Source organism: Buteo buteo, chromosome 8, assembly GCF_964188355.1.
Source record: "Buteo buteo chromosome 8, bButBut1.hap1.1, whole genome shotgun sequence".
NCBI lineage: Eukaryota > Metazoa > Chordata > Aves > Accipitriformes > Accipitridae > Buteo > Buteo buteo.
In genome coordinates, this window is record NC_134178.1 from 46,390,487 (window position 1) to 46,415,230 (window position 24,744).

Genomic DNA, 24,744 nt, shown 5'->3' on the forward strand with positions numbered 1-24,744 from the left:
CTAAGTCACCTTCAGCTCAAAACCAGCCAGAAGTTTGCAAAGCTGCTGGAGCCGCGAGTGTCCGGAGGGGTTTTTTCTCTTGTTCCGTAACAGGCAACAACCAGCCAGGTAACTTTGGGGCTGTGCCCTCAGTGCAGAAACCAACGATCACGTATCAGGTCCTGCTCGGAGGTGAACTACTCGGGGACGGGTCTTGCTTTGTGCCACGCACGTGCGCCTTTCCCGAATGTGAAGCTGCCAGCTCCCAGCTTTGCAACACTCGGACTCGCACCACAAGTTTTTTTTCTTAAAAAATGATAACATTTGTGACCAATGTCTAAGCGCCTTCCTTGCTGCAAGTCATTGGGATGCTCTCGAGCCCCAGTCTGAAGGGCTGTGTGCTCTTTCCCCCCCTTCCTCAACTCTGTAGCGAACAGAATTTGCTTTGCCAGCGACCAGAAGCCCGCAGGCTCCTGGAGGCGGGAGCGCCCAACGGCAGCCTCCACCATCCCGGCGACCCGGCCGAGGGTTTCTGTGAAACCCCCGTGAAGTTGGCAGCCATGGCCCCCACCGCTTTCTTCTCTCCGCCCGTGGCTGGTGTGTCCCTCACGTCCACCCTCCCGCCGCCCTTCCCCGTCTCCCTGCCCTCTCCCTCCCCTGAGGGGGCGAAGGCCCCCAGCAACCCTCCTGGGCGGCCCCACCCTGCCGAGCCGGCCGCATCCCATAATAGTTCACAAAGGCGACTCCATCCCATAATAGCCACCCACGGGAAACGCTCCATAGCAACCACCCCCCATCCCCACACCGTGGAGCAGCCATCCCAGAATACCCTGGCCGGCTTTATTGGTTATGACTGCTGAGAGCCAGCGAAGGCGGGGAGGGGGGAGAACCGGGGCGAGGGGGCCCCGGGGCGGGTGGGACGGGGACACGGCCAGGAGGCTCCGGGCGAGCGGCGGGACGCGGAGGAGGTGGCGGGGCGGGGGTGTGCGTCCCAGCGGGCACCGCCAGGAATCCCGACAGGGGCTGCAGCCTCCCGCCAACCCGCCCCGGGGCTGCACCGACATCCCATAATAACTCCCTTCCCCTCCCCTCCCTCGGTCCGCCGCATCCCATAATATTTCCCAGGCAGGCAGCCCCGCCGTAGGTACTGAGGCATCCCATAATAAGCCGGCCCGGTCACACACGCTGGGAATGGTGCCATCCCATAATACTCCTCCCCTCACGCCGGGCTGCGGCGGGCCCTGCCATCCCATAATAGCCGCCCGCTTCCCCCCCCCCCCCCCGTGCCTTATGGGGCATCCTCATCCCATAATACTCCCCCGGCGGCAGGAGGGCCTGCCATCCCATAATACTCCCCGCCACCCACCTGCCCCCCTCCGGTCGCGGGAGGCCTCGCCATCCCATAATAGTCGCGGCTCGCCCTCCCCCGCCGCAGAAGGCCTCGCCATCCCATAATACCCAACGCTTGCCCTCCCCCTCTCCACTCTCCCTCCACCCCCGGGCCTCGCCATCCCATAATAGCCGCGGCTGAAGCCTGACCCCGTGGGCCGGACCCCGCTCGGCTCCGCTCGGCTCCCGCCCGGCCGGGCCCCCCCCCCCCGCACCCCCGCCGCCACCGGGGCCGCCTCACCCCGGCCTCACCGCCCGGCTCTGGGCTGCCTTCGCCCTCACCTGGCCTGCGGGCCCGCCGCCGCCGCCCTCAGCTCTCCGGGGCTGCCCGCCTCAGCCCCACGCCCTCCCGGGAGCCTCGCCCGCCGTGCCACCGTCCCACGCTGGGCCCCTCGCCCTCGGTGTCCGCTGCCCGGCCGTCCTCCCCCCCCCGCCCCGCAGCCACCCCTCGAGTCAGCAGAAAAGCACAAAGCCCCAGCGTAGCTCCCGCGTGGTGCCGCTCAACGGCGAGGCGGTCGCGTGCCCGGTCCGGACGGAGCCCACCGCTGCCGTGGGGCGCCGGGGCGGCGTTGGCACCGTGACCGTCGAGCCCTGACCTAGTTTGCCGGGTGCCGTGCTGCCGGCCGGAAGGCCTCCCGCTCCTCGCCCGCCGTTCGGGTCGGCTCGCCAGAAAGCTTTGCGATCCGCTCACATCTGCGTTACCGCGCGCCTGCTGCGGGAGATAACTCCGCACCTTGCCCTCCGCTCGCATGAGCCTATTTTACTTCTGAACGCGGCGTCTTTGGGTTTTGCTTTCAGCCCCATCGCTGCTTTTCTGTCCCCGTTCTCCTTATTACGGGCTCGTGGTAGCGTTTCTGGGCTGCTCCGTGGTTTTACTGGACGTGCTCATACTGGACACGTTCATAAGTGCGGCTCCGCGCTTGCAACATTTACCTCTTGTTAAAGCCAGCAAAAGCGACCCAATATCTAAGGGAGGAATAGAAAGTGCGAACCCCCAAAGCCGAAATGACAACATGGAAAAGGTTTGCGTGCAGAAAAGAACCAAAACCCCGTAATTTCTCACACCCTGTGAATGGAGGCTCCACAAGGATACACTTTGGGGATTAAAAGTATCTAGGCGGGCTGGGAAACAGTAACACGTGGCGGCAAGGTAGCCAGGTGTTTCCTTGGCACGACTTAGGGTGGGACGCAGCGAAGGCACCCGCGTCCGTTCAGTCAGATCCCCGCGGAAAACGCACGGGGATGAGGTTTTAGAGCAGCAGCAAGTTTGGCCACCGCTGCGAGGAAAAGCAGGAAGGGTTCTGTTCTCCCAGCGAGAAACCTGCCGCCGCAGGCTCTCCCCCCCCCCGGCCTCGTCCCGGTGAAACCGGAGAAGGGCTCTACCGGGTGCACTCCTACGGCCGCGCGCCCACCGGCAGCCCCGGCGCCGGTCACCGTCGCTGGCGGTACTGGCGAGGTGTGGTCCCTTTGTCTGGTGGCTTTCCGGCGGCGGATGCAGGAGCCCCCTTTGCAAACTCCGTGTTTTACAGGGAGTCCCCCTGTGGCAGATCTGTTAACGGGGAAAGCGTCTGCAGGGGAGCGCAAAGGCGGCGGAGGATGCAGCCTGCAAAGTGCCGCGCGTTCTCTTCTGCCCGTCATACGCTTTATTCGCGGATGATCTTCTGGCGTCGGTTAGAAACAAGCAAGCCAGCGGACGCACACAGCGCTCCACGGTCTTGGAGAAGGAGCTCCGGGCTCGGAGCCTGGGAGCACTGAGTCTGTTCAACAACCCTTCCCGCTCGCCGTTTTTCACGTTTCTGTGCACCTGGGCACCCGCTGAGTAGGTGTCAGATCTGCGTTCTCGGGAAGAGAGCTCTTTTTCGCTTCTTTTACACAGAGAGTAACTGAAGGGCCGAGCGAGATCACGTCAGGCTGAGCTAACGCAGAGCTTTAGTTTGTAACGTATGGTCCGTACTACACCATCTGCACGTGACGTGTTTAGATCAAGGTTACATCTGTTTAGTAAAACATCGAGAACGCCTAATGCAGAGGAGGAACTCGAACTGCTCCAAGCCTGCTTTTAATTGGATAGATCTGTGGTTTGGGCACACGCTCAGGGGAAATCCGTCGCTTTTTGGGTGCTCCTGTCCCCTGGCTGTCCTCGACTGACCCACCGCAGTAGAAGTTGCTCCTCTCCCGGCTGTGGCGACCGAGCAGATGTGCGTGCTCGCTAAAGCATGCTCCAGCGCGAAGTCCAGCACTTCACGGCACGAAGGAAGCCGGTCCGACCTCAGCGTCCGTGCTCCGACCCCGGCGGGGCATCCCGCTTTTCCGGGCCTGCCTGCTCTGCCAGCAGCCGTTTTCCTCCTCTCCCCTGCACGCCCTCCTTCCTCTCCTCCCATCCTCCTCAGCCCCCGCAGCAGCTCCCGTGCCGTGCAGCCTTCCCCCTCTTGCACCTTTCACGGAGAGCCCGCGGGCTCTCGGTTTGATTGCACTAAGTGAACAGGTGCCTTATCCTTTACTTTAAGAACTCACCAAATGTAATTATGCCACTTGCAAATGTTCCATCTTAGGTGAGGCTTGAACATGTCCGCATTAGCCGTTTTTAGAGGTGTAATGAGACTGTTTTTAAATGATTTACACTGGTGACACTGCTAACAGACCATCATTTGAAAAACTCCAGGTTTCAGGTTTGCCCTTCTCCCTTTCCGAAGAAATATTGCAGGCTTTGTGCGTGAAGTAGCTGTTTCCAGCTATCAGGCCTCATTTCTCCATCTGCCTTGCAATTCAGACAAAAGCTTCTGAGAAGGCATGACCTATGGCAAAGCAAGTGCTGTATTCCTGCCTTATCCTGAAGCTGCTAGGGACAGCGATGTGACTGATCCCAGAGTGGCGAGTTCAAGCTGCAGATTTTTGCAAGGAGAAAGTTACCAGCAGAGCTGGAATTAGACTGTCTGGGCATTCCTGCTGTAAACCGTTCAGTTGCTTATAACTTTTACGATTGGAGTTGAAATTTTCCATTCTGGCTGTCTGCCTACACCTGATTCTTTATAATTTTTCTTTCTTTTTAAATATGGCTTCAGCCTGAACATTTAATCTACTCAGGGGAAAAAAAAAACAGATAAAAACATTTTGGTTTAGACTGTTAAAGTGTATGTTAAAATGAACAGCCCTTTACTATGAACAACTCCATGAATGAACATCCTCGTCCGCTCCCTTTCCAGACTCCTTGGTAATGTCACAGAGACTGAACCAAATGAATGAAGACTCATCTGTTTTGAAGTCTTTGGTTAACAAATCCTACACTTTTTTTTTTTTTTGGGGGGGGGGGAAGTTAGCAGACCAGATAGAAACCTCTTGATGTAAAAAAGGGCAAGGTGCTCCCAAGGTCGGTGCTGTACCTCTTCCTAATTCCTACACGCTCTGCCCGCTTCCCCTTACCATTACCATACCTGCCCTCCACACTGGCTTATTGCCCAGGCTGGAAGGGGTTTCACCAGAACTGCTGATGGGGCAGGTGACCGGGATGCCAGAGCTGGATGGGGTCCATCCAAAATCTGCTGGAGGCTGTGATTCTTCTCCATTACCCATCCTCTTCAAAAACCGTGATGCCACGGAGGATAAAGTGGGACAAGCTGAGAGGGACTGAGCCCTACAAGGTGTGCCATTCATGCCAGACATGTTTCTCTCTCTCCAGCAACACCTGATATGTTTGCTGACAGATGCAGTCGCCTAGACTTGAAGTAGAAACAAGGATGGCATTAAGAACCCCCCTCCGAGCTGCACATAGGAACAATGTCTGATGTTAAAGTTGGTCTTCAAGTCTTTCTGTTATCACCTTCTTTAAACTGGTTCTTTCGTCAACAGCTGAATAAAATCCACCAGCCAGCCAAAACAAGGATATTGTACCTTACCAAGTTTCCATGCAGGAGTTGTGTGTAGAGCCAAGTGGAATCTCTCTTTCTGTAATTTGACCCCTTTTATGGATGCTCAGGCTTTCTTTTTGTTTGTTTCTTCCACTTCCCCCTTCCGAGAAGCTGTGGGAGCAACAAAATATAAGAAAGAGATGCTGACTTTCCTTGACCATCTCTCTCTTCAAAACTGTAGCCTGGGAATCACTCCCCAAGCTATTTGGGGAAGGAACTTGAGCTGGATTTGATGCAGGTTTGGTGCAGGATGAGGGGTATTAACTGGCACTCGTGAGCTACGCGAGATGGGGAAGCTGCAAGCTCCAAGTGGCTGCAGGTTCAGGCACAAGCAAAGCCCCATCCCGGACTCCAAAAGCATCCATCACTGTGGCATGTGTCCAAAGAGCCGAGACAAAAGGCCGTTCTGGACATTTTCCCTGCCATTTTCCCGAGCACAGAGACGGTGCTATGAAATCCTGTGTTATCGGTAGGGTCGCTGTGCTGCCAGTGTCTCAAAGTGTTCCTCTGGTGGGGAGGAGCACAAGCAGCTTCTCCGGTAGGTCTCAGAGCCTTTCTGGTTCACTTCAGGCTTTGTTGCAGTGCAGTGCCTGACGTCTCACAGGCAGCCCTGGCAATTTGAACTATAAAGCAGGACAACTACCCTCCACAGCGCTCAGCCGCTAACGGGAACTCCGCACGGGGAAGAGCTGCCTGTCAGACTCTGAGACCCCCACCCACCACCCCACTCAGCCCGACAGGCAGGAAAAGCGATACAAAGCTCAGACGGATCAAACCTTCAGTGCTGAGGAGGTTATTTCTCAGGACCACTAACGCCATCTCCATGCTAAACCCATGCCACTAGGAAAGACCTTTTTTTTAAAATTGTTTTTTAAATTGGTGAAGGCTACCCCCTATAGAGGGCTACAGAAGTCACCCCGACAGAAAGAGAAGTGGTGGAAAAGGCAGGCACAGTCAGCTTCATCTCATGTTGTGGTGTCCCTGGGAAGTTGCTCTCCCAGCTGAATTACGGTTTTGGTGCAAAGTGCCTCAGGTTTTTGGAAGAGAGCAGTTTTTCTTAGTACTTTCAGACTGCATGTCTAGAAAATGACATGAGGAAGGACAGCATGGAGGGAACAGAGTAGCACAGGGTCAGGTTTGAAGAAAGCAAAACGGAGAATTCCGTGTACGACAGGGCCTTCTCAAGCTTCAAAAATAGCTCAAGTGATGAGCCTGACCATTTCCCTCTGAAGCATTGATGTCACCCTGCCTGTGGCAATGATCTACTTATCAGATTGATGATATATTGCTACTGGCAGTTACTCTGAAACAGCTAAAGTCAATAAATACCATTCCTAAATTAAATAGCCAGAGAATTTTCCTATTGCTTCTCCTATATTTAATTCTTCCTTGTCCAGTAAGTCACGGTATCTCACCCACTGGCTTTCCTTTCCCTCGCCATTAGAAAGTACAAAGTGCAGAATGACAGAATGACCCGTGTCACCTTTCTGTCTGTCTTACTCTTTTACTTTCTAAATTTCTCATTCATATTACTGCTGAACTAAGATGGCACTTCCCCCTCGTTGCTTATAGCCGTGGGCTCTTTGGCTAGGTAATAAACTTCGTGCAGCCAACTGCTAGATCTCACTGGTATTTTTCTGTCACTGTGTTTCTTCCCAATTCCCCACGTCGCTTCCCTCCTCCGGAGGCAGGTCCTTTTGGAGCACCAAGCGTGTGTGTTGGTGGTTCAGGTTACGCTCCAGATGCGCACATAAGGCAACCAGGTCACGAAGACAACCTCCGATTCCCAGGCCAACAACTAATGCCTCGCTACCCATTGCAACGCACCCCAAAACCGAGCCAGCCTGTGGCAGCGCCGACCCTTTCCCTGCTCACAAATTGTCACCAATAATTTCGGCAAGCGCTAATGAAGCACCCTTACTGTGGCTGCAGGAGTCTCTCGCATGTCTCCCGGATTAAGGTCGCCCATAGCACCCAGATTCAGGTCTCCCATAGCATCCCCCCCTCCCCGGCCGCCCCTGCAGCTCCGCAGCCTGCCGGGCACATGGCGATGCTTTCAGCAGCTGCACAGCAGCGACTGCTGTCCCTAAGCCATAGCAGCATGTTTCCCCAACACTTCTTTTTTTTTTTTTAACCTCCCTGTCCCCTCTGAATAGGCCCTAACCGGGGGATTCGAGCGCTGCAATCATGCAAATCGTCCCACCGGGTTTTTTGTAATGCTAATTATATCAAATGCATGCTCGTCAATGAGAACGCCTAATTCCCCTTGCTCATTATCTAGATGTTGCACACTGATATAGAATCATCTGAAAAAATTCATCTCCTTGCAACACAGTGTTTGTGAACCCCTTGCCGCCACCTTCGCCGCCCCTGGCTCTGCCCCAGAGCCCCCAGGTGATACTGGGCATCAGCACATGCACCAAATTGTCTCCCAAAGTCACCAGTCCTTTGCCCCTTCTTGCAAAGGCTCTCGGCTTGAGACTTTGGCCTTTGATTCGCAGAATTGCTTAGGTCTTGTATTTGTGACTGAAATCAGTCAGAGCGACACAAAGAATGTATATGTGCTATATAGCACTCTGAAAAGTGACATCCAAAGTAATTCAGAACGTACATTTTAGCTGCTGTTTCCTGCCTATAAAATAGTAATAATACCATATCGGCTTATGGGCCTCTTGTGAAAGAAGTTAATTCAAATTTATGAAGCTGTTGGATGCAGGGATGATAAATACTACAGAAAAGCATGAGAAGATCAGTAGCCCCGTTTGCAGAATGGAGTTCAGCTATGTGCGTGCAGTAAATAGCTGATGGATTTGTATACTGCGTGTGGGGGAAAAAAAAAAAGGAAGAAAAATAGCAAATAGCTACTTTTTTTTCTCTTTCTGAGTGGTGTTCTTCCTACGCGGGGAACAAAGAAGGGACTTCGTGGGGAAAACAATCTGTCATTGCGTAACCAAGGACAACCGTGACACCTATGCACAAGGAGCCCACAAGGAGAAAACTAAGTCTGGCATTTCTGAACCCAAAGTGCAGGGCTTCGAAACCTTTTTTTTGGGGGGGGGTGTGTTTTCATTTATGGCAGCGCTCCCTAAATGTGCAAGTTCAGCATTTGCCAGGCTCTGATCAGGTAAAAGCCTCGCGGACAACGCTGCCCTGCGTGATGGGCGAGATGACTTTCAGATCCTTTTATTGGTGTTGCTTCTCCCTTCTTCACCTCGTACTGGGGTGCTGCTGTCCTGACGGCAAAATTAACTCCCCTTCTCCCCCCGCTCCCGGGCAAGAAGCACTCGCACCTTTACTTCCGTCTGGTTTACAGCTTCTTCCCTTTATTACCAATTTTTTTTTTTTTTTTTTAAATTGCTTTTCCCCAGAGGCTGAGAGGACAGAGCAAGAATCAGAGCCGTGCCCCGCTGCACCATAGCGCAGGGCAATTAGCCTTGATGGCCGCAATCCTGGCCACGACCCCCCCGGGGGACACTGGGGGTCCCCCCCGACCCCAGCCCGCCCGGGGTCCCCGCTCCCCCCGCCCAGTAAAACCAGTTCCTGCGCCCTCAGGGTCCCCGCTCCCTCACGGCTACATCTCCGAGGGGGCCGGTGCTGCGGGGAGCTGACCCCCCCCCGATCCTCCTTCCCCTTCGGCCGTCTAACGGGACCCCCCCCAATTTTCTCGCCCCCCCCCCCCGTTGGGCCCCGAGTGCCGCAGCCGCCGCCGGGGGCCGCTGTTGGCCGCGGAGAACGCGAGTGGGGCGGGAGCGGCCGGGCGGGGGGAGCCGCGTTTCTCTATATCGGTTTGGATTTGGACATTCTTTTGTTGTTTCAGATTAAAAAAAAAACAAACAACAACACACCAACCCGGATCAGAAAGCCGGCGGTAACGTTGGTCACAACGACGTTTTTCGCCGCAAAACGTGCTTTTTGGGGGAAAGCGCTCCCCTCGGTTCGGCTCGCCCCGGCTAACGGCTGGTGGGGGGGGTTTGCCCACGCAGGGACTCCTGGAAGGCGAGGGGTAAGAGACCGCCACCCTGCGGGGGTCCCTCTGAACCCGGGACAGCCTGTTCCAGGTTTGGTCCTCTCATCTCTGCCCGTTCCCGGTGCGGCGACAGGTTGCTTTATAGCCCACTGATGTCTGTACTGGTTTTCTCCTTTTTCTTTTAACCCCCTATCTTTTTTTTTTTTTTTTTTTTTTTTTTTTTTTTTTTCCCCCAGACAGAGTCAGAAAAGGTCTTTCATCATCACTTTGTGGTGAGAAGTTTGATCCTTTCCCTCCACCCCTTCCCCTCCCGGAGAAAAGTACTTTCTTGTTCCCTTGTATTTCAGGGAGTGCGGCGGGCAGTGAGTGCCTGCGCTGCAGGCGGTGGTATTTGCAGGGCAGGGAGGTTTTACAGCTGGCATGGAGGACTAGATCGCTGCTGCCTTGTCACTGTTACTAGCTGAGTGAACTAGGTTAAAGCAGTGATAGCTATGTCTGGCTCCCAAATATCCTCAGAGAAAATCAGCAGCGTAGCAGGTTCTTCAGTGATATGACGCTATTCTTATTTTGCTTGGGAGCCCTTAGAGACCGCTATCTCGCAGTGCAAGATGCTACGCAAGCCAAACAAAAAATGATCCACGCCCAAAGATCTCTTCGAGTGTAAGAGCAGAGACAACGGATGACATGGAAATGTGGGAAACCGCAAGGAAACCCTGAGATGATTTTGGTCAGCAGGTCATACAGCGGTATCAGTGCGGCAGCAGCCTGGCCTCTGCCGAGATTCTGTTAGCATTGCAGAACACACGAGTTTGAAAGAAAGGCTTCAAAAGCAACTCATGAAATGCAAAGCTGAGGCTGACCGCTCTCAGTCACAGGATCAAGGACTCGGGCTGCAGCTGGAAGGCAGGCAGGGTACACAAAGTATGATCCAAGAGAGAACAGCTCTAAGAGGCAATGATAATGAAGGAGCTGGAAAAGGCTTGGGATATCCGATCAGCATCTAAACCACAAGGTCAGAGAATCATACAATTATTTAGGTTGGAAGGACCTCTGGAGGACATCTGTTTCAACTCCCAGCAACTGGGGGGGAGAGGGAATAACCTCCCAAGCTCAAAGCAGGCAGAGCTTAAGTTGCTCAGGGTGTTTGTAATCCAAAATACATGTTTCGTTGGAGGGATACATCAAGCGGTGGGAGGCATACAGCCAGTATGTGGTGGAAGGAATACAAACAGTAATAAAAAGAATTTGAAGGTTAAGTCTGGCTTGCTCTGGGACTTCTGAAACAACTTTTCAAGCTGACTTAGAGAACACAGAGCGTCAGTGGGTTTCTAGAAAGTGTAAAATACATTTAAGATCACGATTAATAGTCGTAACAATATGTTTCAATATCATCCAAATAAGGCACCATTTCTAGAAGTGACTGGCATGTCTGTTCTGGAAGCCAAAAGACTTGAAATCCTAATGTATTTATGCATTTTTGCAGACACCTTGTCTGATCCATATAGAATAAGCATTCTGTGCTCCCTTGCCATCTCTCTGACCTTTCACTTGTTTAGTCTTGCTTGATAGGAAGACATTTGTTTGATGTTCACATCTGAGAGTGACACAAGTGCAGGGAAGCAGCAAATGGCATCTTTTACCCCTGACATACTTAGCAGGAATACTAATTCAAGAATGATCGCAGTAGGACGTAGAGGGTCAATTATAGAAGTTGAAAAGGCTTTGCTCAGCTTACATCCTCATTTAACTTTCCTTTCTTGAATACCATTGCTTTACGTAGTTTGTTCCTGTTGTTTTAAACACAGGCTTTAAAGTGGTTCCGTTTTGTAGCAATTGGTATTGTTGGACACCATCATACCCTAGGACTTGCAGATTTGTTTGTTTGGCTTTTTTAATACATACTTGTTAAACAGAAGCTATAAAGCAAGATAGGGTGAGTGACTCATTTCACTGAGAGACAGTACATGCACGTTCTCTTCTTTATCACCGCGTGATGGAATAAAAAATTCAGGCTAACAAAGGCAAAAACACAGAAGACCTAGCGAACACTGATTCTCTCTGGCAGACATGAAAAATATCCAAAATCCCCTCCAGAATCTAAAGCGATTAAATTTGACTAGAATCCTCAAAAATGAAACAAAACCAATGCAAGCTGAAACAGACTGAAAACCCAAAGGACAAAATGCAACAGCCCACACTGGGCACACCATTGCCTATATATAACAATTAAGGAAAGCCTTCAGAAACCCCAAGTCAGGAACTTTTCTGCTGTGTGTGGCATGACCAATAGCCCCCATTACTGTTAAACTGGCTGATGCGATTCATTAAGAGATGAGCTTTTCAGTTATTTATAATTTTGTCAAAATATTTGAGCTAAAATTTTCTCTGCTGGAGGTGGAATATTTATAAAATGTTCCAGGTAAAAATAGTTCTGCTATTTTCAGGAATTAAACTATAAGAAAAGATGATGTTTTCTGATGTTCTTTTTGAGAAGTTGTGTTTTGGCGGGCGGGGGGAGGAGCAGCCTCTTCCGAAAGAGCGGCGGCCGCCACCTGACATTTCATTCATGCCTGCCAAGAGAAGATGGAGCCAGACTCTGCTCGCGGTGGTCCCTGAGAAAGCACAAGGGGCAACAGCCAGAACTTGCAACAAGGGAAATTCCTGCAGAGCATTAGGAAAAGCCTCTCCCCAGGGCATGTTTCAGCACCGGCTGTGCTGTGCGTGCCCCGAGAGACGCTGAGGAATCTCCATCCTTGGAGGTGCTCAGCACACACCTGGATGAGGCCCTGGCCAACCCGAACTAGCTTGGGGTCCTGAGTGCATCCTCCCCGGTCCTGGGGCTTTGGCTGTGTGAGCTCGGGGCCAGGTCAGAGACAGGGCAGTTGAGGCTGCCCCTTCCCTCTGGTGACCTTGGGAGAGTTTTCGGAAAGCTCTGCTGGAGCCTCAGCCAGGGCTGATCCCCCGCCCCAGGAGCTGCTTTTAAGCTGGTGCTCTGCCCCTTGCCTCCTGCCTGAGCAGTCTTGCCCGTGCCTGGCCGCGCACTGTGTCGATCTAGACCCATGGACAACCTTCCTGGCTTGACCCGAGACCTGCCTTGTCACGATGGACTCGTCTGGCAATCGCCGGACTGTGGCTCACCCGGTTACTGCCTCCAGACCTGACCCTGATGCTGACTTGACTTCTGAGATTAACCTTGGACCTGCCTCGTCACCACAGGCTCGTCTGGCAATCTAGATTCTCGGCTGAACCCGGCTGTCATCACTGGACCAACCACATCTACCCCTTGCTGGGGAAGCCCTTTCCTCTGCCGTGTCACCACGGCTGGCTCTCGGCTGCCGTTCCTTTGGGGAGCAGCCAGCCCTCGCGGACCCCAACAGCCTGCTGTGAGCAGGGAGTTGGGGTAGAGACCTCCAGAGGTCCCTTCCCACCCAAATCTTTCTGTGAATTTATGACAGTGCTCTAGCCAAGTTAAAAGGAGAGAAAAATTCAACTTCTCTGGGCAGGGAGGAAAACAGAGCGGTGAAGGCTCTCGGTGCTCAGGTGCATGGCGTATTAGATCTGGGGAAGGGAGAAAGGACCAGAGGAACAGGGGCAAGGAAAGGGGTCTAGGTAGTAGGTAGGTGGAGGAGGATGCGGAAACAGACAGCAGCGCAGCTCCTGTAATATCGCTCCACTACCCCGTAAATCCCGGAACAAAAGGGTAACATCAGACCCTAGCAGAAGGTACCGCACACAGCTCTGCTTCCTCTGCAGCTGCACTATGTCACAAATGACTCACATTCACATGGCAGTCCTGAATTTTCAAAACAGAAATACCTACTGCCCCGCAAGCCCTCCTCCACCTTTCTCACTGCATGTCTCAGACACAATTAAATGTCCTTCCTCTGCAGACACATTTCAAGGCTGGTCTGCGGGTGATGCACGGGCCGAGAAAGGGGACAGAGCTGGACTACCTGGGGTGTGTGTCTCCCAAGGCAGCCTGTGACACAAGGATCTCTCTGTGGAGAGGCTCATCATCTTCTACAGGTCTTCTCAAAGACCTGCTTCTACAGTCACCTGTAGTAGAGGTCTGCAAGGGAGACTGGAAAGATGGATTTAAAACCCCGCATCACCTAAACTGTATTGTAACACTAAACCATGATGCATTGCAATCCATTTATTCCTGCAGCAGTGATGAGGTAGGGACTTGAAATAAGATTCATTGCTCTTTTAGAAGTCTAAGAACCAGGCCTTTACTTTGAACAGCATTCCTTGTCACTTTCCCCTACCATTCTTTTAACATTTTCCAAAAAATTCAAATACACCCTAATGGACCCACTCTGGGATAGCCCGAGTCCTGCTGGAAGCCACAGAGGGGCTGTTTTGCAGTGCAAGTGGAAAGGCAACCCTTGGTCACTAGCAGGAGAGCGTAACTGGGGGTTCTGGCACTGCCGCTGTACAGCTCGATCTCTCGCTGCTGGGGAGATTTATAGGGCTTTCCCATACAGTGCCGGCTGAAAAAGCATGTACAAACAGTGCAAGCAAATATATTTCACCGCAGCCTCATTCTGTGACATCATTTCTTTTTAACAGTGCGAATCACTCAGACCTGAAATCAATCACCCTAAGGCCAAGCGACAAGGAAGGCCAAAGCACTAGTGTTAATGGGAGCTTCAGAAATGATGACAGTGTTGGTATCCTGTCTTTTTTCTGGGGCCATTACGAATGTCGGGTGTATTTTTAAGTACGCTAGCGTTTCCCAAGACGTTTTGCTTTAGGTAAATGTATAGCCATTGTACGGCATGTGTGTGCACAGCTGCACAAGCGCATTTGACATACCTCCTAAAGGTTGTTTTGCTAAGGTCTGTGACTTACTGTACAATTAGGAACCTCTTTTCTGCAAGAGTACTAAACACTCAGCTATTCTCCTTGACGCCAACAAGGGTTGCTAAGTACTTCAACTCTTTTGGAAAACTAAGACACTTATTTAGGCGCCCCAAGCTGCACTTAAGACCCAAATCGAAGCACCTAGTTAAAAAACCAACAAAGTTGCCCTCAGTCATTACGACTAAATTCACTCTGTCCGCAGCTAGTACCATAGCTGTGTTCCGATTATCCCCAGAACTGCTTCACGCTGCAGTGCGGCCAGGAGGTGCTCAGGCAGGTGGACTTGCTATAGGAATCTACGCTGACCAGAGCTGGATGCACTAGGTTTGCTTCAAGTCCTTGTTCCTCACTATGTTTCCTGTACCAAAAGAGTCAGGTGAGACCACGTCACCAAGACATCTCCATTTATTCAAAACAACCTTTCATCTTTCAGCTTTGTATCATCACGTTCACCCACGTACAGTCTGCTGCGCTCCCTCAAACAGTTTGCTAAGTTACCCTGAGCTGTCTCCCACGGTCTTGCTGTAATTACTGAATGGGTGACTCTGCAACTCTGCAATGGTGTGACCTTTCTGTGGTTATATTTCCGAGTCCTCGATAGGGCCATTCAAAAATACTGCAGTAGGAAGCGATGGCAAAGATTCATTGGGACAGATGAAGTCCCCCAGTGGGAACTGTTTCACTTTTGAGACAGCGTGGCCTCGGGTTGACTTATTGTGCACAACCTGCTTCTTAAGTGTCCCTATGTCTGAGTCCCAGGCTTGTCCCCGCCGCAGTTTCTTAAAGGTGTTACGGAAACCCTCGGTACTGAAGTAGTAGATCAAGGGGTCCAGCGTGCAGTTCATGCTGGCCAACAGCATTGTTGTAATTAATACTTGGCGCACGGAGACCTGTGTTTCTTGCTCAGCCTTCACCACCCGGGCCTTTATCATCCCATAAACTGCCAGGGTAGTGTTGTAGGGCACAAAGCAAATGATGAAGATGACCAGATTGACCAAGAGGAGACGGATGGTCTTCTGCTGTCGCAGGGTCTTCGTCTGGCTGTCCTGGCAGAGCTCCTGAAAGATCCGAATCGAGCAGTATGTCACAGAGCTGAGAGGCAGGAGAAACCCCAAGATTTCAGCCAGGACGACGAGGGGGAAGAGGTTATTCTGCCACATGTTGTCACTAAAGCTTTCAAAGCACAGATAAATGGTCTGGTTCTGCACCTCGCAGTGGTTTTGCTTGTGGACTATGGCTGTGGGGATGGAGCCCATGAAGATCACAACCCAGACGATCAGGCAAAGGAGCTTGGCCACCTTGGGGCGCCGCAGATGCCTCCAGCGAAGCGGGTGGACAATGGCAACGTAGCGATCCAGGTTGATGCACATGAGGAAGAGGCAGCTACCATACATGTTGATCTGGAAGACGGAGCCAGAGACCTGGCACAGGGTGTTACCAAAAGGCCAGTGGTGGTTGGAATAGTAGTAGAGTCGCAGCGGCAGAGGGAGCGTGAAGGTGAGGTCGCTCACGGCCAGGTTGACCATGTAGATCATCACCACAGACTTCAGGCGCAGGTAGCGGATGAATATCCATAGGGCCATCACGTTCAGCATCAAACCTGTAATGAATATCAGGATGTAGCCGGGCAGGAGGAGGTGGTGGTGGAAGCTGTAATCCTTGCATGTCCGAGACATATTGGAAGCTGACATGCCCAGCGGGAATCAGGGGAGGGTCTTGCTGAGACGGTTGAGCCTGCTGGTGGGCTAAGGAGGCACAGAGAAAAGCACTGAGAGAAGTCATTCCCCTCTAAGAAGCGACAGGCAGGTCATTCCCCTCATTTGCAGCTGGGAGGTGGATGGGCACATCTCTCTCTTGACTGGTGCTGCTTTGGATTGCTGGTCCGCGGTCATCTGGCAGGGGTGGTGATGTAGTCACCTAGAGTCAGCTTCTGCCGCTGGTTCAGCAATTCTTTCCGGTGGTTATGGGGAAGCTGATGCGGTGGAGGGTCATTGCCAGTTGTCAGCACAATTCCTGGCCAGAGTGGAAGACCAAGACAGAAGAGTTTAAGTTAGAGGAGGAAATCTCTTGGAATATTAAAATCCCACCATGGTGGCTTCTGCAGCAAGAGCTCACAAAAAACCCACAAGACTAAGAAAAATGGACAGTAGAAAAGTGAGTAATTATATGGCAGAAGAAGCCAGAGCACAGAGGAGGTAATTGTTGTACAGAATCATTTATTGCTCAGCCCCAGAAAATGCACCTTGCTTTGATCACTGCTGGAAGCACATGTATACAAGAAAGGGACAGCACAAGAGCACACAGGGGAAGTAGTCAAGCCAGCTCTAGAAAAAGAAAGAGAGAGAGAGAAAAAGAAAAAGAAGAGAGCAAGCTTTTTGAGGGAAAAATGCTGACTGGAAGGAACTTTAAATAAAAACTGCATAGTATTGTTTTATATCAGAGAAACAGGACTTTGTACATCCATTGCAGATAAAAAGAATTATAAAAAGAATTATACTACAGTTAGACTTGACTCCACCCTAGCTCCTTTTCCTAGGTGAAACAACCCACACATACCCGAGTCCCAGTCAGTTGGAATTCCTTACGTTTCTTACATTCATGCAGTTCCTTTAGTGTTCTCACCTGCATGGGACCAGTGGTGTTTATTTGGATTGCATGTCCTCAGATCATTTTCCCACTTACAACACCGTAAAGCATGTCGCAGCCCACATCCCACAAACGCCGAGCAGCACAGCCAGGTAAGAGAGCGCACAGTAAAGAAGGAAGGGCCATGGGATTCGTGTGGACAAACATACCTGTGACTCCAAAGTAGTGTGAGGCTGGTAACCACTTTAGATACTAATGGTAGCACTGTCCTGCCAAACATTGATCAACTGGAGTGAGTCCAGTGGAAGGCCACCAAAATGGTCTGGGGGCTGGAGCACTTGCCCCGAGAGGAGATGCTGAGAGAACTGGACTTGTTCTGCTGGAGAAGAGAAGGCTCCAGGGGATATAATAGCAGCCTCCCTGTATTACATTCGCATGGCAATGTTTTGGTAGCGGCGGGGCTGCAGGGGTGGCTTCTGTAAGAAGATGTCAGAAGCTTCCCCTGTGTCTGATGGAGCCAATGCCAGCCGGCTCCAAGACGGACCCGCTGCTGGCCAAGGCTGAGCCCATCAGTGACGGTGGTAGCACCTCTGGGAGAACAGATTTAAGAAGGGGGATAAAACCTGCTGTGCAATAGCAGCTGGAAGAGAAAGGAGTGAGAATATGTGAAAGAAATCCCTGTGCAGACACCAAGGTCAGTGATGAAGGAGGGGGAGGAGATGTGCCGGAGGAGGCTGATGCCCCTCCAGCCCGTGGTGAGACGGCAGGCTGTCCCTCTGCAGCCCATGGAGGTCCATGGTGGAGCAGATCTCCACCTGCGGCCTGTGGAGGAGCCCATGCTGGAGCAGGTGGGTGCCTGAAGAAGGCTGTGACCCTGTGGGAAGCCCACGCTGGAGTAGGTTTGCTGGCAGGACTTGTGACCCCGTGGGGAACCCATGCTGGAGCAGTCTGTGCCTGAAGGACTGCAGCCCGGGGAAGGACCCACATTGGAGAAGTTTGTGGAGGACAGATGGGAGGGACCCCACGCTGGAGCAGGGCAAGAGTGTGAGGAGGAAGGAGCGGCAGAGAGAATGTGTGACAAACTGACCGCAACCCCCATTGCCCATCACTCTGCAGTGCTGGTGGGGGGGAGGTAGAGAATTTGGGGGTAAAGTTGAGCCTGGGAAGAAAGGAGGCTTGGGGGGGGAGGTGTCTTAAGATTTGGTTTTACTTCTCATTATCCTACTCTGATTTGATTGGTAATGAATTACACTAATTTCCCCAAGCAGAGTCAGTTTTGCCCGTGATGGTACTTGGTGAGTGATCTCTCCCTGTCCTTATCTCGACCCACGAGCCTTTTGTTGTCCTTTTCTCCCCCTGTCCTGTTGAGGAGGGGGAGGGATAGAGCGGCTTGGTGGGCACCTGGCGTCCAGCCAAGGTCAACCCACCACACTCCCCATACCTGCAAGGTGGCTACTGGAAGAGGACAGAGTTAGCTCTTCACAGCGAGGCACGGCAGGGGGACAGGAGGCACTCGGCATAAATTGAAGTAACGGAGACTCAGCCTGGATATAGGGAAAAATGTGTGCACTGTGAGCACAGTCAGGCATTGCAACAGGTTTTCTAGAGAGGTTGTGGAGTCTCCATCTTTGGAAGTTTTCAAGACCAGACTCTGTAAAGTCCAGAGTAACCTCATCTGATCTGCTAGTTGACACTGCTTTGAGTGGGAGGTTGGGCGAGAGACTGCCTTAATTATGCTGTGATCCTAAAATTAGACATCTGCTCTCAAAGCTGTCACGGTAGAGTAGGGGTTGGGAAGTCTGACACAGTTCCCCACAGCTGTTTGCAGGGGTTAGATAGACACTCCCGCACAGAGCCCACGTAGATGGTGATTTACTTCAAAAGGAAAGTAGAACTATTTGTCTAGAGGAAATCTTTATGTAAGGTTGATATTACTGTAAGAGGGAGCTACTCAGCAACTTGACAGGCATGACAAGCGTGTCAGATCTCCTGGATGGCATTGTGGAGCAATGTACAGATCTAGAGGGAGGATCTATTAAAGACAGAAGCGTGTGCTGACCTCACAGGTAGGAAAAGATTAATTCTGGCAACAATACGTTAAACAATGAAAGTGGAAGTCTAATACGAGAGCAGATAGCTATCAATTTGCCCATTCTTTCCTGGTATTGGGCAGGTCCACCACCAAGACATGCTTCTTAGAGGAACTTCTACTGGTTTGTCAAGCTGTTCTGAGTGGATTTCACCCTTCTTGGTGGAGGAAAACTTTGTGTGAAGACTTGCATAAGTTTAAAATATAAGATAATCCAGCAAGACAAGGCAAAAGCGCAAGAATGTTGTTGGTTTCAAGTGAAAAGATTAAATGCCTCAAAAAATCTCTAAGAGGATATGCCAGCTTTTGCTAGAGCCAAACCCCTGCAATGACTGCAGGCTGGACCGGTGAGACCTTTGTCTTGATCGAGGCAAAGTGAGTGAGACTGAGACTCTGTGAGAGACCACGACCTGCTCTAACATGTGTGCCCAGAGCAGCCAGGTGTCAGGTGAAGGTGACTTGTCTCCACAGACAAGCTATTTTTATCAAAAGGTATTCAATAAACACCTCTAGAGAATATAATACGTAAGCACAGTCCATACTGTGTGAGATCAGTGGTCTATCTACAATTCGTATTCCATCTCAAATCATGGATGGTGAAGGGATAATGTAAGAACAGCGCAATCATGTAGTGATGCTCCCTCAAGTTCTCTTCCTGCTTCCAGCCTATTTTAGCCCAGGGATTTCCCAAGCCAGAGGTGACCTATTTGTATTCAGTAGTCCTCGGGGAACTTTTCCTTCATGACTTTTTCCAGTTGCTTCCAGTTGTCAATGAGTTCCACAGCTTAATCGCATCTCAGGTGGAGAACCACTTCCTTGTACTAATTTTTGAATCACCACCTGCTAGATTCAGTTCAGTGCTGGAAGGCAAAGTGGAAAAAATATACCTGTTCACCTTCACCTTACCACTGATGACTTTATAAACATCTATCATATTCCCCCTCAGTAACCTTTTTTTTTTTTTTTGAGGCTAAAAGGTCCTTGTCTTCATAGTTGTTCCTCACAGAGGAGCTGTTCTGTACTTTTGAACATCCTTATTGCCCTCCCCAGCACCTTTCCACTTCTGCTACAGCCTTCGTGAGCCCTGCGGTGGGGTGCTCAAAACCCACATGATATTGATAATGTGGATGCGCTGAGCTGCGTAGGCGTAGATCTCATTTGCAAGAGGTAATGGTCAGTTCAGTTTAATTTTTCTCATCACTGCTAGATGAAATTTCAGCTGTTATTTTAAGGCCAGTCACTCACACTTCTCTTAATCTCTGCAGTTCTTCACAACCAACCCTCATCTTTTCTAACTTGAATAATTTTGTCTCCAACAGATTTGTTATTTTATTATTCATCCCTCATGAATAAGTCAAACAGTTCAAGCCCCAACAGTGGTGTCTTATAACTCCACTGAGAAAACCAACCATCTACCTGCATTCTCTGTCTTGTCTTTTAGGCACCTTTTATCCAGGTAGACACCTTTTTGCTGAATTTCTTTAAGCACCATTGGTGCAAGCCCTTTTGAAAGCCTTTTGGAAATCAACATGGGCCACTGTTCACATGCTTGTTGACTCCTTCAAAGAAGGACTGAGAGACACAACATCCCTTTATAAAAGCCATGATGACTCTTCCCCAGTAATTAGATGTGACTGCATGCCAATTGATTTTTTCCTTTATTATAGCTTCTACTAATTTCTTCAGCACAGACATCAAGCTCCCTGGTCTGAAATCCCCCAAGAGCCTTTTCTCAAATTGTGTCTGCTAGTGAGCCTTTAAAAGCAGTTTTAAGCTGCCATAAAGAGAGTTTCTGCTGTGGAAATCTCCCAGGCTTTCCTGCCATCAACATCAGTGCAAGAAATCTGTTTAGTTTTTTGCCCATCATCACCTTTTCATTTTTTCTGAGTGGTCTTTCCTGACATACTAGCCCTTCAGCCTTCGAGACATCAAACAGCAGACTTCTAAACTGACAGCAAAGATCACTGGGAGTGGAAAATAGATTGGGTTTTTTTGAGGGGATTTTTTTTTGGGGGGGGGGGTGAGTGGATGGAAACACAGAAGTAAGAATCTGCTAACAGTGGTGTTATTGAAGCTAAGCTGATAGTCTCAAATTTGATGTAACAGATACTGTAATCAAGACCTCAGAGATCTGTAACGAGATGAGTACATGCACGGTCCTTGGAAGCTGTGGGAACGGAGCGTTTCTCTGCAGAGCTCTGGAGGTACTGTTTTGACTGTCCCTCGCTGAAGAGGAAAGCTACGGGTAAAGCAGGCTGGTAGCAGGGAGACAGAAGAGCTGAAACTGGTGAGATTATCCTTGTTGGTTAATGTCTGAGAGCCACAGGCTCTCTTTGTGGCTGCCTCTAAAAGAACTTCAAGTACTCGTTGTTCTACGCGGAAGCCGCTGAGAGGTCTCAAGTTATCAGCTGCGTAAGGAGACAGGGGTACCACAGCTGAATCGTCATCCTCCTCATGATGAGATGCTCTCTTGAAATCCTGAAGGAACTTTCTGGTTTGTGACTGACCTTATGTGGCCCAGGAGGTGGAGGAAGCATCTTTTCACCTCTCAGTGAAGACCAATATGAGCCCCTGAAGGCCATCTGCCCAGACCATGGTCTTTTCCCCAGCAGGGACAGAGAAGAGCAATTCGAACTCTACTTTTGAACGTCCTTATTGCCCTAGGTGGGCAGATGCTACCTAGGCAGATGCTTCTTTCTGATTTTCAGTTGGAAAATGGATTTGTTGCTAGTATTCTTGCTCTGGGAGGGGGGAATGACATAGACACGACACATGCATGTGCGTGCACACACACACGCACGCTATGAGCACCCGCTGCAGGGATGTGGAGCTGCAGAAACTAGAAGGAAAGGAAAACACCCAAGGAAAACACAGCGGTGAGGGAGGAAGAGGTACTGGCATAGGTGTGCGATGGGGGCACCATCAGCTCCCGTTGGTGTCTGAGGGGAGAGGAGAACATGATGCTGGAGGACGGGCAGACAACCCTGAAAAAAACCTAGCTGAAAAGAATGCACCATCCTCCTCTCACACCCCCCCCCCCCTCCTGTGACCACCCCACTCCCCCAAGCGCTCGGGAATTGCCCAGGTCCCTGGCTGGCGTGGGGTGCCAGGCTGAGATGAGCCGGAGGTCGGGCCCAAGGTGGGCACCTCTTGCCAGAGGCAGCAAAAGAGCTGCTAGGCAGGGACACCCCACGGGACATGCATAAACCCACGGGGATTTTGATTTTTTTCTTTTGGGGGGGTGGGAAACCCTAGCTGAACTTGCATACAGGGGCTGGAACAGGCAGGCGTGCCCTGAGATGAGATGAGTGCCTGGCATCTCGTTGCCCGGTGCTGGGCGTCTTCTCTCCTGACGCTATCTCACCAATAGGCACTGCCTCCGAGCACCGTAAAAATGACGAAGGAGCACAGCGTGGTGGGATACAGGCTTATGCACGGGGCTGAGAAATGAGGTGGAAAAAGACAGCTAGAGAAATCTTGCTGAGTATGCCGCAGGGTCAGTGTTTCCGAGAGTGACTTATTTAAACTCTGGAGCGCTTTGGGGCTGCCCTGGGGATGCAGACAGAGAGTGTGTCATTGGGGTGCAGAGCAGTGCAGCTGAAAAAGCAAACTGCATGAGCTCGCTTAGTAAATCTGAAACTAAGAGGAAATAACATGAGCACACCAAACCTCAAAAAACCTACTCAACTTTGCTTTAGAGATAGAAGGTATATTTTTTCATAAATGTGGATGCTTTTGACCTGCTGTAGGTGATATTTAAGCCCCACTTTTCACCTTTTTTATAACCAAGAAATTAGGTTATTGTGATGATTAGAACGGTGAAGACATTAATTCAAGACTTAGGATGGCTCGTTTTTAACGACAGATACATGACATCGAAGCTGAGACCTTTGTATTTAACTCGTGGGATCTGGTCACACTGCTGCTGCCTACTGCCTAGAGGTGTCACCCCCCTTCATCTCCTGACGGCCTCGTGGAAGAGGACTTCCATCGTGGGCGCCTTGGCAAGTAAGTTCTGCAGGCTGCCTGGGCTTCTAGTATCACAGGATCCCCAAGAAAGCCTCCGTTTGGACAAATACTGAGATTTACCTTGCACCTTGAGGTTCACTGGGCAACTGAAGAGACGTAGGAGGTTCCCCCCAGCGCCCCGTGGTCAGGTCTGGCAGCACATGTGCAGCAGCTCGGGGGTCCAGTGCCCCGTGTGCCCAGACCATCCAGCTCCCCAGATGTTTCGGTCCTGCTTACCTCTCTGCTGGTGAGGAGCCAAGGGCGCGCGAGGGCTTGCTGGCTAGCGATCGCCGTCGCTGCGGAGGTCTCGATCCAGGCACCGCGACTGCAAGGAGCTTGAATCAAAACAGAACCAGGCGGGCTTTTTGGCTACTTGTTCATCCAAATCACAGCTGTCCCCTACTGCACCACGGCTGGTTCTACGTCTGCCGTGCCGCAGTTCATCTCCCCTCCTTTCTCACTTCCTGATGTGCTTCTGGCTGGCCACAAAGCATGAACTTTGCTATCCAAAGCTGATAAGCTAAAACACATCCTATGAAAGCAAATGTAATCATGAAAGAAGCAACACCCAGGTGTCCTTGCAACTGAAGGAGACCTGCCCTGGGTCATAGTGCCAAATACCCGCTCATTTTTGCTCCCATGCTAACTCAGCCAACCCCAGGACTGACAGGGGAAAAATTAGAACATCCCCTCCCCAAAATATTGCCAAACAAGAGGTAGAAGTGAAATAGAGGAAGTGAGAGCAAAGTTGGTTTAATCACTAGCCAGTGCAAAGGCTCGGAGTCCTGTCAGTCCCCCCACGGGCTTGGGCGGTTTGGGGCTGAGCTCCTGCCCGGGGTCCCAGCTGTGCACTGCTGGCACGTGGCAGGGACCCAAAAAGAACCGAGCTCTGAAGAGGTGCCAGCGCCTGTGGCAGGCAAAGGCATGTTTGCCACAAATGTCAGTCCCTGTCGTTCAATGCTCCAGGAGGCACGATGCTGAGAAAGTACAAGGGCTGATTTAGCAGGACATCTGCAACGTAGCGCTGCCAAGTAGAGCTGGGAAGGGGTCTGCCCTTCTGCAGAGCCCATCTGGCACTCTGCTGCTTCAAGTCCTGTTTCTGCTTTGCCAGTCCCAGCACACCTGGAAGAAGGCGCGGGCCATGGGGACACCCCAAATCCTGCTGTTGTCCTTCCCCGGGACCAGCTGCCCCGAGAAGAAGGTGCCGTGCCTGTGGGCTCCCTCTTTCTCCGCCAACCTTGCCCGGCTCCTCCATCTGCTGGCTGTTGCTGCTGGTGTTTGACTTTCTCACTCCCTGCCTGCCTTGTTCTGCCATCACTGCCTTCTCATTCAGGGAGTGACATGCCAAGGGATATATGTTCCCGCTGCTCATAAATCCTCGGAGGGTACAATAGCACCCGAACTACTGATCTCACCCTGCTGCTTTTTAGTGCCTCTCTTTTTTTAACCAGACCCTCTTTCTCACTTCCTAGTTGCTGGGTTCTTTGTTCTCACAGCTTTTTGTCTTTCTTCAGTTCCCATCAAGGCTCTGGTACTGATTAAGGCTTGCAGATACACCGCGGGGCAGGGGTGTCCTTCTTCCTTTGCAAAAGGAGTCTCCGACAGCCCCTGTGGGAAATCTCACCCGCCCCGCGGCCCTCGCCCCCCGCACCCCTGTGCACACACCTGGCTGAGCCTGGCAGCCCTGGCTTTGCCGTGTGTGTCAGAAAAGGAGGACACGGTGGCACTTAGCCCGGGCGACGAGCCCGCGCTGCCCCGCAGCATCCCTCACCCAGCCGGGTTCACTCACCTCGCTCGGTCTCGGTGCATCAGCCCGTGAATTCTGTCTCCCCCCGCCCGGGTGGGTTCACACCTCTGCCCCTCGCCGTCTCTTGGAGGCTCAGCTTGTGGGGGAAGAGCAGCACAACCCCCGGCATTTCTTCACCGCTCTCTGAGTCGACAGCAGGTAAGACCAG

General features: G+C 51.5%; 1 protein-coding gene across 2 annotated transcripts; it reads right to left on the bottom strand.

Annotated features, from left to right (window-relative positions):
* Window positions 1-13,506: 13,506 nt before the first annotated feature.
* Window positions 13,507-24,742, bottom strand: LPAR5 (lysophosphatidic acid receptor 5). 2 transcript variants are annotated; one of them, XM_075034526.1, is made up of 3 exons: window positions 24,579-24,742; window positions 23,027-23,124; window positions 13,507-16,119 (listed from the first exon to the last, which is right to left on the bottom strand). In XM_075034526.1, the coding sequence occupies exon 3, from the start codon at window positions 15,795-15,797 to the stop codon at window positions 14,685-14,687; it is 1,113 nt and encodes a 370-aa protein (XP_074890627.1). In that variant the 5' UTR covers window positions 15,798-16,119; window positions 23,027-23,124; window positions 24,579-24,742; the 3' UTR covers window positions 13,507-14,684. The 2 variants fall into 2 exon arrangements, with proteins under 2 accessions (XP_074890627.1, XP_074890628.1); XM_075034527.1 differs by having other exon boundaries at window positions 23,027-23,114; window positions 24,579-24,739.
* Window positions 24,743-24,744: the final 2 nt, after the last annotated feature.

Coding starts and splice junctions, on each gene's coding strand:
- LPAR5 (XM_075034526.1), bottom strand. CDS start 15,797: ATGTCAGCTTCCAATATGTCTCGGACATGCAAGGATTACAGCTTCCAC.